The sequence below is a fragment of the Hyperolius riggenbachi genome, chromosome 4 (genome assembly GCF_040937935.1).
Source record: "Hyperolius riggenbachi isolate aHypRig1 chromosome 4, aHypRig1.pri, whole genome shotgun sequence".
Lineage (NCBI taxonomy): Eukaryota > Metazoa > Chordata > Amphibia > Anura > Hyperoliidae > Hyperolius > Hyperolius riggenbachi.
Window position 1 is genome coordinate 35,393,552 of NC_090649.1, and position 13,150 is coordinate 35,406,701.

The 13,150-nt window shown below is 50.6% G+C and overlaps 1 protein-coding gene across 1 annotated transcript in view; it reads right to left on the reverse strand.

Moving 5' to 3' along the window:
* Positions 1 to 1,201, reverse strand: part of LOC137504607 (vomeronasal type-2 receptor 26-like) — a 53,148-nt gene extending 51,947 nt beyond the window's left edge. The window contains exon 1 of the mRNA XM_068233191.1: positions 822 to 1,201. Within this exon, the coding sequence (XP_068089292.1) occupies positions 822 to 1,201 (380 nt within the window). The remainder of the gene's footprint in view (positions 1 to 821) is intronic.
* Between the last annotated feature and the right edge of the window lie 11,949 nt (positions 1,202 to 13,150).

A 13,150-nucleotide genomic window follows, 5' to 3' on the forward strand; every position in this document is an offset into this window, starting at 1 on the left:
AACGGGCGGCCCTACGCACCCAGGCGGTTGCGGCCCCGCGAACCCCCGTGGCTCCTTTTTTTTTCATGGACGTAGCTCCTACGTCCACCATGCATTTTTGGACGTAGGAGCTACGTCATGAAAGCTAAAGTGGTCGAGGACAGGTAGTCGGCTACCTGCCGGTCGAGGCGTTGGTGGAGGGTGGATCCGCAAGGGCTAAAGAACTATCCGCATGTCTGACAACATCATGAGATCGCTAGAGCTTCCTGTCCTTGCCTGTGTGGACATGGGAGGAGGAGGAAGATTACTGGCAGTGGCACCTTTATTCCGTTGTGCTGTGACATCACCCTTAAACACACTGTAAAGCATACTTGCCAGCTTGTTGTGCAAGTGCTGCATCCTTTCTGCCTTCTGTTGATTTGGTAACATCTCAACCACTTTGTGCTTATACTGAGCTTCTAGTAGCATTGCCAACCAGTACAGGTCATTCCCCTTGAGGTTTTTTTATACGGGGGTCCCTCAACAGGCTGGACAGCATGAAAGACCCCATCTGCACAAAGTTGGATGCCGACCTACTAGCCATCTCCTCTTGCTCTTCCTCAGTGATGTCAGGTAAGTTCTCCTCCTCCCCCCATGAACAATAGCACAGGATAGGTGAGCAGCACAAACCCCCTACGATGCCTGCTGCAGTTGTTCTTCTGCCTCCTCTTCAAAAAAAAACACCTTCCTCATCTGACTCCTCTTCCCCAGATGACGACTCCTCCTCCTTCTCCTCCTCCCCCCTCCTCTGTGCTGCCGCAGGTGTTGATGACAAATCTGGTTCTGGTTGTGATGGTTCCCACAACTCTTCCTCCTCTTCCTGTTCATGCTGCTCTACATCTTGATCCACCACTCTACGCATGGCATGCTCCAGGAAGAAAACATATGGGATCAAGTCGCTGATGGCGCCTTCACTGCGACTCATCAGGTTTGTCACTTCCTCAAACGGATGCATGAGCCTGCAGGCATTATGCATGAGTGTCCAGTACCTTGGCAAGAAAATCCCCAGCTCCCCAGAGTCTGCTCTGGCACCGTAGCTGTACAGATACTTATTGATGGCTTCCTCCTGTTGTAGCAGGTGGTCAAACATGAGGATCATTGAATTCCAGCGAGTCGGGCTATCACAAATCAAGCGCCTCACCGGCAAGTTGTTTCTCTGCTGAATATTGGCCAAGCAAGCCATGGCCGTGTAGGAACACCTGAAAGGCCCACACACCTTCCTGGACTGCTTCAGGACTTCCTGTAAGCCTGGGTACTTACACCCAAATCTTTGGATTATTGGATTCAGCACATGTGCCATGCAGGGTACATGTGTCAACTTTCCCAAACTCAAAGCTGAAATGAGATTGCTGCCATTGCCAGTTGGTGCGGGGTCAGCCACTGATCCACCTGTTTGTTCATAGCAGCCAGGAGAGCTGCTGCAGTGTGACTCTCGGCTTTGAGGCAAGACATGTTCAAGATGGCGTGACACCATCGTACCTGGCATAAGGCATAGGCCCCGGGGTGCTGGGGGTGTGTAGTTGGAGAAGAGATGGCAGCACCAGTAGAGTAGCACTGCCACTCAGCCAAGGAGGAGGAGCAGGGTGACAGTGAAGAGGATGTAGCAGGAAGAGTAGGAGGAGAAGGAGAGGAGGTGGCATCAGGCCTGCCTGCAAGCCGTGGAGGTGCCACAACTAGGTCCGCTGCACAGCCACATACTCTCTGCTTGCCAGCAGTGACCAGGTTCACCCAATGTGCCATGTAAGTAATGTACCTGCCCTACTTTACAGACCAGGCATCTGTGGTCATATGGACCCTTGACCCAATGCTGTGTGCCAGAGATGACACCACTTGCCTTTCAACATCATGGTACAGTTTGGGTATTGCTTTTTTTGAGAAATAATTGCAGCATGGAATCTTCCACTGCCATGTCCCAATCGCCACAATTTTTTGGAAGGCCTCAGAGTCCACCAGCTGGTATGCTAACAGCTGGTGGGCTAACAGTTCCGCCAAGCCAGCTGTCAGATGCTGAGCAAGGGGGTGACTGGCAGACATTGGCTCCTTCCGCTCAAAGATTTCCTTAATGGACACCTGGCTACTGTGGGCAGAGGAGCAGGAACCTCTTAAGGTGAGAGGAGGAGTGGAGCAGGGTGGCTTTGAAGGTGCAAGGAATAAAGCGACTGAAGATGCTGCACCTGAAGGAGCAAGAGGAGGCGGAGGGTGGCTTTGCTTTTGTGTGCTGCTTTTCCTCAGGTGGTCATCCCATTGCAGTTTGTGCTTTTTCATCATGTGCCTTCATAAGGCAGTTGTCCCTACGCAGGTCTTGGTCTTTCCATGGCTCAATTTTTAGTGGCAGAGAGTACAGATGGCATCGCTCTCATCTGACGCAGACACACAAAAAAATTCTACACCGCTGAGCCCTGGGATGATGGCATTGTGGTGGTGGCAGCAGCTGACCTTGAAGGGCATGTTGGATGGCTGTCCATAGCTGGCAATACATGCCACCAGACACTGCCATGAGCTGTTTCTGATGACAAGCTTCTCCTGCTTCTTTCAGCAACTCGTCTCCTCCTACTACTCTCTGACTCCCCATCAGAACTGTCCTCCTGTTCATCTCCTCTATTCGGAACCCACATGACAACCATGGCATCATCATCATCATCATCAACCTCAGCTTCACTTGTATCAGACACCTCAAAAACTGCACCGACAGCAGATACTTCATCATCCTCACACCTTACATCCATACTGATGCCTAACGCAGACATATGAGGTGGTGTAACATGCTTAGGGCCTTCATCTTGTTGTAACAATAATGGCTGTGAATCTGTTAATTCCCCACCAAATAACTCATGCAAACTGTCAAATGGTACGGATGTGGTGCTAGTAGTAGTGCTGGTGGCTGCCAGCTGAGTGTTAAGTGGGGTGCCAGAATCAGAGCAGGAGGAGGAAGATATGTCACGGTTCTGTGCAGAAGCTGAGGAAGATGAGGTGTTCTGTGTTAAATAGTCAACTATGTCCTGACAATCTTGGGAGTTGATGGCACGTGCCTTCTGAACACTCTACTTTGGTCCAGAGCTGCACAAAATCACTTCAGCACAACCTCGAACAGACCTGCTGGGTGGCCTGCCTCTGCCTCTGCCTGTTGTTTTGTCCATATTGGGGGGATAAAGTGAAAGGTATGCACTGACTTGACTAATACAATGTGCAGTCACACAGATGAAGTGAAAGGTATACACTGACTGCTGGTATAATACAATGTGCAGTCACACAGATGCAGTGAAAATATCCATTAACCCTTCGCACACTCACATGCAAATGTTCAAACAATTGCATTCACAGATTCACTCATCCAGGCACAACTGTTATCCCTACAGCTAAATTAAAAGCCAGGGTTTTAGTTCACAGAAGAATGCATTCTTATGCTTAATCACCTATACTGCGCAGAAGTACCCAGGTAAACATAGGTGTCCTAACTCTGGCCCTGTAACATGCATAGTGCAGACATGCTAAAACCCTGGCTTTTAATTTAGCTGTAGGAATAACAGTTGTGCCTGGATGAGTGAACATTTGCATGTGAGTGTGCGAAGGGTTAATGGATTTTTGCTGTTTTCTAGCCACACCCCCTTCGGCACCTCCCTTTCCCTAATAATTTATTTAATGTCCTAACTAGAGGCGATGTGCCTGGATATATGTATGTAGATGCAGTGAAAGGTATGCACTGACTGCTGTATAATGATAAGACAAATACACTTGAAATCCTATAACGAGAATCTGTTATGGAAGGCAAGTCTGCCATCCATTCAAATGAAAGGTATACACTGACTTGTATAATGCAATGTGCAGTCATAGAGATGCAGTTAAAGGTACTGATTGCTGATATTATACAATGTGCAGTCACACAGATGCAATGAAAGGTATACACTGACTGCTGATATAATACAATGTGCAGTCACACAGATGCAGTAAAAGATATGCACTGACAAGTATAATACAGTGTGGAGTCACACAAATGCAGTGGAAGGTATGCAGTGACTGGTATAATACATTGTGCAGTCACACAGATACAGTGAAAGGTATGCTGTGACTGGTGGTATAATACAATGTGCAGTCACACAGATGCAGTGAAAGGTATGCAGTGACTGGTATAATACAGTGTACAGTCACACAGATGCAGTGGAAGGTACGCAGTGACTGGTGTAATACAGTGTGGCATCACACAGATGCAGTGAAAGGTATGCAGTGACTGGTATAATACAGTGTGGAGTCACACAGATGCAGTGAAAGGTATGCAGTGACTGGTATAATACAGTATGGAGTCACACCGATGCAGTTAAAGGTATGCAGTGACTGGTGGTATAATACAATATGAAGTCACACAGATGCAGTGAATAGTGAGGTCGTCAAACGGTTCCTGAACCGTTCACTGGCGAACCCCTCACCCTGTACTACTTCTGGGTCGCTATGACCCGTAGTAGTACGGCTGCGCTGGGCCAGCGGTGCGCGTCCTTGATTGCGCACGTGTTGCTGGGCACTTTCTGCGCATGTGCGTGATGTCATGAGTGACATCACACTCATGTGCAGAGAGTGCCCGTCAACAGGGGCGCAATCAAAAATGTGCACCGCCGACCCAGCGCAGCCGTACTACTACGGGTCATAGCGCCCCGGAAGTAGTACAGCCACACTGATTGGCTGCCATGTGTCTGCTGACTGTAATGTAGAGGGTCAAAGTTCAGCCCAATGATGTAGTATAGGGGGCGGGTCGAACTCGCTAAATGTTCGCGTTTGACATTGTTCATGCTAACAAGTTTGCACGCAAACCGTTCGGGCCATCTCTACTTATACCACTATTACTACTACTCCTCTACTCCTACTGCTGCTACTTCTCTTCCTACTATTACTACTATTTACTACTACTACTACTGCTGCTGTTGCTACTACCACTACTACTACTACTACTACTCTCCTCCTCCTAATTCTACCACTTCTGCTGCTGCTACTACTCTTACTATTGCTACTTCTACACCTCCTAATAATAATAATCACAATAATGCATTTGAAGATATGCATACCTGAGGGTACCTGTAAAGTCCAGCTATCAGGGCCATGCTGTAGGAGGAGCTAGGTGCCAAGTCACCTATGAATCCCACCACTTGTGTCCACTTCCAGCAGCTGTAGTTTGGGATCATCTTGCCTTTACCTGATAGAATGGTCAGGGTGTTGGCAATGGCATATTGGTCAATAGCGCATGATTCCAGTGTCTTGTATCCCAAGGTAAGGTTGGGCAGAATGTCATCATTACTATTAATCTCCTTAATGGCAAAATGGAAGATGAGTACATGGCGGTACAGGTGAGCTGAAGGACTACGACATATAACATAATATTAATATACAAAATATACAGTCTGCAGGGGATAAAGATATGCTTAAAGTGTACAGAGAAAAAGACAGAAATGTTTTATACATACCTGGGGCTTCCTCCAGCCCCCTCCATGCAAATCACTTCCTTGCTGCCCTCCTCCACCTCCTGGATGGTCCAGTAGATGACACGTTATCTTAGTATCTTAGTACTGTGCAGGTACAGAACGCTTCTGGTGATGGGAGTTCGGCAGGGCATGCACACATGACCAGAGGCGTAGCTAGGGTTTTCAGCGCCCGGGGACAAAGACAGATTTGGCGCCCCCTACTTCCCAGTCCTGCACCGTGCAACAAAATGGCCGTGGCCACGTATCAGAATTTGGGCGTGGTCATGGGTGGAGCTATGACTATGGCAAGGATTAGATTGTGAGCTCCTCTGAGGACAGTCAGTGACATGACTCTGTAAAGTGCTTGCAGGAGAGATTAGTGCTATATAAATACTAATTATAGTATGGTAGGACATCAGACTAAGACTTTGACAGGTATTAGATTCTGAATTCTTTGAGGACAGTCAGTGACATGGCTATGTACTCTGTAATGTGCTGCAGAAGATGTCAGTGCTATATAAATACATAATATTAATATGGTAGGACAATAGACTATGACTATGGTAGGTTTAGATCATGAGCTCCTCTGAGGACAGTCAGTGACATGACTTTGTACTCTGTACAGTGCTGCAGAAGATGGTAGTGCTATGTAAATACTTAATAATAATATGGTAGGACAATACACTATGACTATGGTAGGATTAGATTGTGAGCTCCTCTGAGGACAGTAGTCAGTGACATGACGATGTACTCTGTAAAGTGCTGCAGAAGATGGTAGTGCTATATAAATACATAATAATAATATGGTAGGACATTAGACTATGGTAGGATTAGAGTGTGAGCTCCTCCAAGGGACAGTCAGTGACATATGTACTCTGTAAAGTGCTGCAGAAGATATAAGTACTGTATAAATACATAATAATAATATGGTAGGACATTAGACTAGGAGTATGGTAGTATTAGAGCTCCGTGAGAACACATGGCGACATTACTGGGTACTCTGTAAAGTGCTTCAGAAGATGTTGGTGCTATATAAATATGTAATAATGATATGGGGGGCAGGGCTGGGTTTACAAGTTAAGAGTCTGTAGGCACAAATGTTCTGGCGCCCAAAACCCCGACCCTTAACACAGGCCACACCCCCAATATTCTGAACTCTAATTCTTGCATCGTGTCACTAAAGGTCAAGATGCCATTAGAGAGTGATTAGAGTGTAAGATCCAAAGGACAGTTAGTAAAATGACACAGGGATTAGAGTTCAGAATATTTATTTTAAGGATTAGGGTGTAAGCTCCTGAGGTCAGCGATATCAGGCAGTGATTAGACTCTAAGATCATGAGGTCAGTGATGCAAGGCAGGGATAGAGGACAGAACAGTGAAGGATGAGGAGGACAGAGCAGTGAAGCTGGGGGATGAGATGGAGAGAGCAGTGAAACTGGTGGATGAGGAGGAGAGAGCGGTGACACTGGGGGATGAGAAGGAGAGAGCAGTGACGCTGGCGGATGAGGAGGAGATAGCAAAAGACAAACACTTATATTGCGCTTTTCTCCTGGCGGACTCAAAGCGCCAGAGCTGCAGCCACTAGGACGCGCTCTATAGGCAGTAGCAGTGTTAGGGAGACTTGCCTAGGGTCTCCTGCTGAATAGGTGCTGGCTTACTGAACAGGCAGAGCCGAGATTCGAACCCTGGTCTCCCATGTCAGAGGCAGAGCCCTTAACCATTACACTATCCAGTCACTAGCAGTGACGCTGGCGGATGAGGAGGAGAGAGCAGTGATGCTGGCGGAAGAGGAGGATAGAGCAGTGACGCTAGGGGATGAGGAGGACATAGCAGTGACGCTAGGGGATGAGGAGGACAGAGCAGTGACGCTAGGGGATGAGGAGGACAGAGCAGTGATGCTAGGGGATGAGGAGGACAGAGCAGTGACGCTAGGGGATGAGGAGGACAGAGCAGTGACGCTAGGGGATGAGGAGGACAGAGCAGTGACGTTGGCGGATGAGGAGGAGAGAGCAGTGACACTGGCGGATGAAGAGGAGACAGCAGTGACGCTGGTGGATGAGAAGAGAGCAGTGACGCTGGCAGATGAGGAGGAGAGAGCAGTGACGCTGGCGGATCAGGAGGAGAGAGCAATGAAGCTGGCGGATGAGGAGAAGAGAGCAGTGACGCTGGTGGATGAGGAGGAGATAGCAATGAAGATGATGGATGAGGAGGAGATAGCAGTGAAGATGGTGGATGAGGAGGACAGAGCAGTAAAGCTGGCGGATGAGGAGGACAGAGCAGTGAAGGATGAGGACAGAGCAGTGAAGCAGAAGCATAAGGATGGAGCATTGGAGGATGAGAGGGCAGTGAAGCAGAAGGATAAGGCTAGAGCAGTGAAGCAGGAAGATGAGGAGAACAGAGCAGTGAAGCAGAAGGATGAAGACAGAGCAGTGAAGCAGAAGCATGAGGATGGAGCATTGGAGGATGAGAAGGAGAGGGCAGTGAAGCAGAAGGATAAGGCTAGAGCAGTGAAGCAGGAAGATGAGGAGGACAGAGCAGTGAAGCAGAAGGATGAAGACAGAGCAGTGAAGCAGGATGAGAACAGAGCAGTGAAGCAGAAGGATGAGGACAGAGCAGTGAAGCAGGAAGATGAGTAGGACAGAGCAGTGAAGCAGAAGGATGAAGACAGAGCAGTGAAGCAGGATGAGAACAGAGCAGTGAAGCAGAAGAATGAGGACAGAGCAGTGAAGCCGGAAGATGAGGAGGACAGAGCAGTAAAGCAGAAGGATGAGGATAGAGCAGTGAAGCGGGAAAATGAGGACCGAATGGTGAAGGATGAAGATGATGTGGTGGAAAAAGCAGTGAAGGATGATGAGGAGAGATCACCTGGAAGTTGTGGCTGTGCTGTTGCTCGGTGACCTCTCCTGTCAGGGGCTGCAGCCTGCAGCTGGGCTGGGCAGTGCGTTGCACTCCTCCTCGTACATCTCCGGAATATCTATGATGTTCCTGTGACATGTGGGTGGGCCGGTGTTGTGTCTGATTACGCTGCCTGTGGATTTGCGCTGCCCCGCATGCACAGTAGGAGACTGTGCGGCCACAGTTCCTGTAGAATGATGCTGCTGGAGATAAAATACTAAATATCTCCACTCCCACACCTCTTACACTCCCCAAATTTTCAGGGTAGGGAGGGGACCCCCCGAACGACCTCTATGCCAAATTGCAGCCCCCGAGACCCGCTGGTTCCCGAGATACATTTCTCTAATCTATCTCCTGAACCAGCGGGTCTCGGGGGCTGCAATTTGCCATAGAGGTCGTTCGGGGGGTCCCCTCCCTACCCTGAAAATGTAGGGAGTGTAAGAGGTGTGGGAGCGGAGATATTTCGTATTTTATCTCCAGCAGCATCATTAACTTCACACTGAGCATGCGTGCTACTCAGTGTGGAAGGGAGCTTCCGGGCAGCGCAATCAGACATTACACCAGGCATTGCAGCATGGGCCAGTTTTCAGGAAGCAGGCAGTTTTCACATGCCTCTTCCACCGAGACAGGCTGCGGGGGCGGGGTTTCCAGCGGGCGAGGAGCATACAGCACATGCCCCCCACCTCTTTGAATTCTTCTGGTCCGGATCATTCTTTCTTTTCCTGGGAGGGCGAATGAGCTTTTACATACATTTTTACTTGTCTCTGCAGAGACAAGTTGGATTTGGCTGCTGGCTCCGCTCGGCGCTCTAACTCCAGCAGTCCCGCTCAAAAGTAGCACCTGTCCCTGGCCTGCCTCGTCAGCTCCTCCTCACACCCGGCATCAAATGGATGGGGCTGGCTCTGTGCAGCGTTCCACTGCCATGGACGCTGCTTGGCAGCGGCGACGTGTGACGTCACTGGGAACGTCACTGACCTAAAAAGGAAACCCCGGCCCCGCGAGCAAGCCTGCAAGGTGGGAAATCAGGAGAAAAAAAAAAGGACACAGCGCAGCTGGGCGCCCTAAGGGACCCGGCGCCCGGGGGCACATGTCCTACCCCGACCCCCCAAGCTACGCCCCTGCACATGGCTGGGCCACACATGCACAGTACGCCTGACTGGTCAAAGATAACAGGCATCTACTGGACCCTCCAGGAGGTGGAGGACGGCAGTGAGGAAGAGATCTGCATGGAGGGGGCTGGTGGAACCCCCAGGTATGTAGAAATTCCCATGCCCAGCACCTAGGAGAAGGTGAGGATAACTACCCCAATATCTGTAAGTAAAGGCACCGGTACGGTACATGGCGATATTCAACCCTCCCCCATACAACATCAATGACCCCTTGAATCAGTCAAGACAAAGACAAGACAAATAACATTTATATTGCGCTTTTCTCCTGGCGGACTCAAAGTGCCAGAGTTGCAGCCACTAGGACGCACTCTATAGGCAGTAGCAATGTTAGGGAGACTTGCCTAAGGTCTCCTACTGAATAGGTGCTGGCTTACTGAACAGGCAGAGCCAAGATTTGAACCCAGGTCTCCTGTGTCAGATGCAGAGACCTTAACCATTACACCATCCAGCAGGCACATGGCAGCCAATCAGCCTGCACTTCCTCACCGACCCACCCACCCCAAATAAAATGGAGCAGCACCCACCATGTTCCAGTCTGTCTTTGGCTGGAATAGAGAAAGGAAGGGAAAGACATTGCTGGAAATAGGGAAAGCGGTAGATAGACTTGTTTATTTTGATGGCAGTCTAATCATCACAAACAGCACTTTTGAGGGCTACGTCATCCTTCTGCTGTTTTTGTGTGTGTGTGTGTGTGTGTGTGTGTGTGTGTGTGTGTGTGGTGTGTGGTGTGTGTGTGTGTGTGTGTGTGGTGTGTGTGTGTGTGGTGTGTGGTGTGTGGTGTGTGTGGTGTGCGTGGTGTGTGTGTGTGGTGTGTGGTGTGGTGTGTGTGGTGTGTGTGTGTGTGTGTGTGTGGTGTGTGTGTGTGTTTGTGTGTGTTGTATGGTGTGTGTGTGTGGTGTGGTGTGTGTGTTTGTGTGGTGTGTGTGTGTGTGTGTGTGTGTGTGTGTGTGTGTGTGTGTGTGTGTGTGTGTGGTGTGTGTGGTGTGTGTGGTGTGTGTGGTGTGTGTGGTGTGTGTGGTGTGTGTTGTATGGTGTGTGTGTGTGTGTGGTGTGTGTGTGTGTGTGTGTGTGTGTGTTTGTGTGTGGGTGTGTGTGTGTGGTGTGTGAGTGTGTGAGTGTGTGTGTGTGTGTGTGGTGTGTGGTGTGTGTGTGTGTGGTGTGTGGTGTGTGTGTGTGGTGTGTGGTGTGTGGTGTGTGTGTGTGTGTGGTGTGTGTGTGTGTTTGTGTGTGTTGTATGGTGTGTGTGTGTGTGTGGTGTGTGTGTTTGTGTGGTGTGTGTGTGTGTGTGTGTGTGTGTGTGTGTGTGTGTGTGTGTGGTGTGTGTGGTGTGTGTGGTGTGTGTGTGTGGTGTGTGTGTGTGTGTGTGTGTGTGTGTGTGTGTGTGTGTGTGTGCGTGTGTGTGTGTGTGTGTGTGTGGTATCTGTGTGTGTGTGTGGTGTCTGTGTGTGGTGTCTGTGTGTGTGTGTGTGTGTGTGTGTGGTGTCTGTGTGTGGTGTCTGTGTGTGTGTGTGTGTGTGTGTGTGTGTGTGTGTGTGTGTGGTGTGTGTGTGTGTGTGGTGTGTGTGTGTGGTGTGTGTGTGTGTGTGCGTGTGTGTGTGTGTGTGTGTGTGTGGTATCTGTGTGTGTGTGTGGTGTCTGTGTGTGGTGTCTGTGTGTGTGTGTGTGTGTGTGTCGCTCCACAGCCCACAGACATCCACCACCATTGTGTCCAGCAGGGCCGCCTTCAGGAATTTCTGAGCCTCATACTGGACAAACCAACTGCCCCCCCCCCCCCCCCCAACACTCCCCCCCATACCAAAAAGACTCTGAAGGCCTGAACACAGCCAGGTGACACACAGGAGACAGAGAGACTGGAGACAGAGGGACACACAGGAGGCAAGAGACAGGGGAAGACACAGGAGACTGAAGACAGGGGGACACACAGGAGGCAAGAGAGAGGGGGAGACACAGGAGACAGGGGGACTGGAGACAGAGGGACACACAGGAGGCAAGAGACAGAGGGAGACACATGAGACAGGGGGACTGGAGACAGGGGGACACACAGGAGGCAAGAGACAGGGGGAGACACAGGAGACAGGGGGACTGGTGACAGAGGTACACACAGGAGGCAAGAGACAGGGGGAGACACAGGAGACAGGGGGACTGGAGACAGAGGGACACACAGGAGGCAAGAGACAGGGGGAGACACAGGAGACAGGGGGACTGGAGACAGAGGGACACACAGGAGGCAAGCGACGGGGGAGACACAGGAGACAGGGGGACTGGAGACAGGGGGACACACAGGAGGCAAGAGACAGGGGGAGACACAAGAGACAGGGGGACTGGAGACAGGGGGAAACACAGGAGGCAAGCAACAGGGGGAGACACAGGAGACAGGGGGACTGGAGACAGGGGGACACACAGGAGGCAAAAGACAGGGGGAGACACAGGAGACAGGGGGACTGGAGACAGGCGGACACACAGGAGGCAAGAGACAGGGGAGGCACAGGAGACAGGGGGACTGGAGACAGAGGGACACACAGGAGGCAAGAGACAGGGGGGGACACAGGAGACAGGGGGACTGGAGACAGAGGGACACACAGGAGGCAAGAGACAGGGGGAGACACAGGAGACAGGAGGACTGGAGACAGGGGAACACACAGGAGGCAAGAGACAGGGGGAGACACAGGAGACAGGGGGACTGGAGTCAGAGGTACACACAGGAGGCAAGAGACAGGGGGGGACACAGGAGACAGGGGGACTGGAGACAGAGGGACACACAGGAGGCAAGAGACAGGGGGAGACACAGGAGACAGGAGACTGGAGACAGAGGGACACACAGGAGGCAAGAGACAGGGGGAGACACAGGAGACAGGGGGACTGGAGACAGAGGGACACACAGGAGGCAAGCGACAGGGGGAGACACAGGAGACAGGGGGACTGGAGACAGGGGGACACAATGGAGGCAAGAGACAGGGGGAGACACAGGAGACAGGGGGACTGGAGACAGGGGGACACACAGGAGGCAAGAGACAGGGGGAGACACAAGAGACAGGGGGACTGGAGACAGGGGGAAACACAGGAGGCAAGCGACAGGGGGAGACACAGGAGACAGGGGGACTGAAGACAGGGGGACACACAGGAGGCAAGAGACAGGGGGAGACACAGGAGACAGGGGGACTGGAGACCGGGGGACACACATGAGGCAAAAGACAGAGGGAGACACATGAGACAGAGGGACTGGAGATGGGGGACACACAGGGGGCAAGAGACAGAAAGATGGAGAGCAGCAGAGTAAGCAGCATGCAGAGTAAGCAGCACTGAAGATGAGCTCCTGATTCTATACAACGTATACCTTGTAATGAGCAAATTGAAGGACATCACAAAAGCAAGGAACAGACATACAGACAGAATGAAAAACTAAAGACATGGACTAAACAATTTTAAACAAGGACATCCAGACAAAATAAAAGAAACAAGCTTATGGAGTAACAACAAGCAGACTGCTGAAGAGACCCCTGCCCTGCCCTCAGAGAAATAACAGAAATCCAGAGGAACAGAACACAAGCCCTCCCCAAGGTAAGGGCTTTCTGCCATACAGCTGCATAAACTGCATAAACTTGTCAATACATTATAATAGAAAGA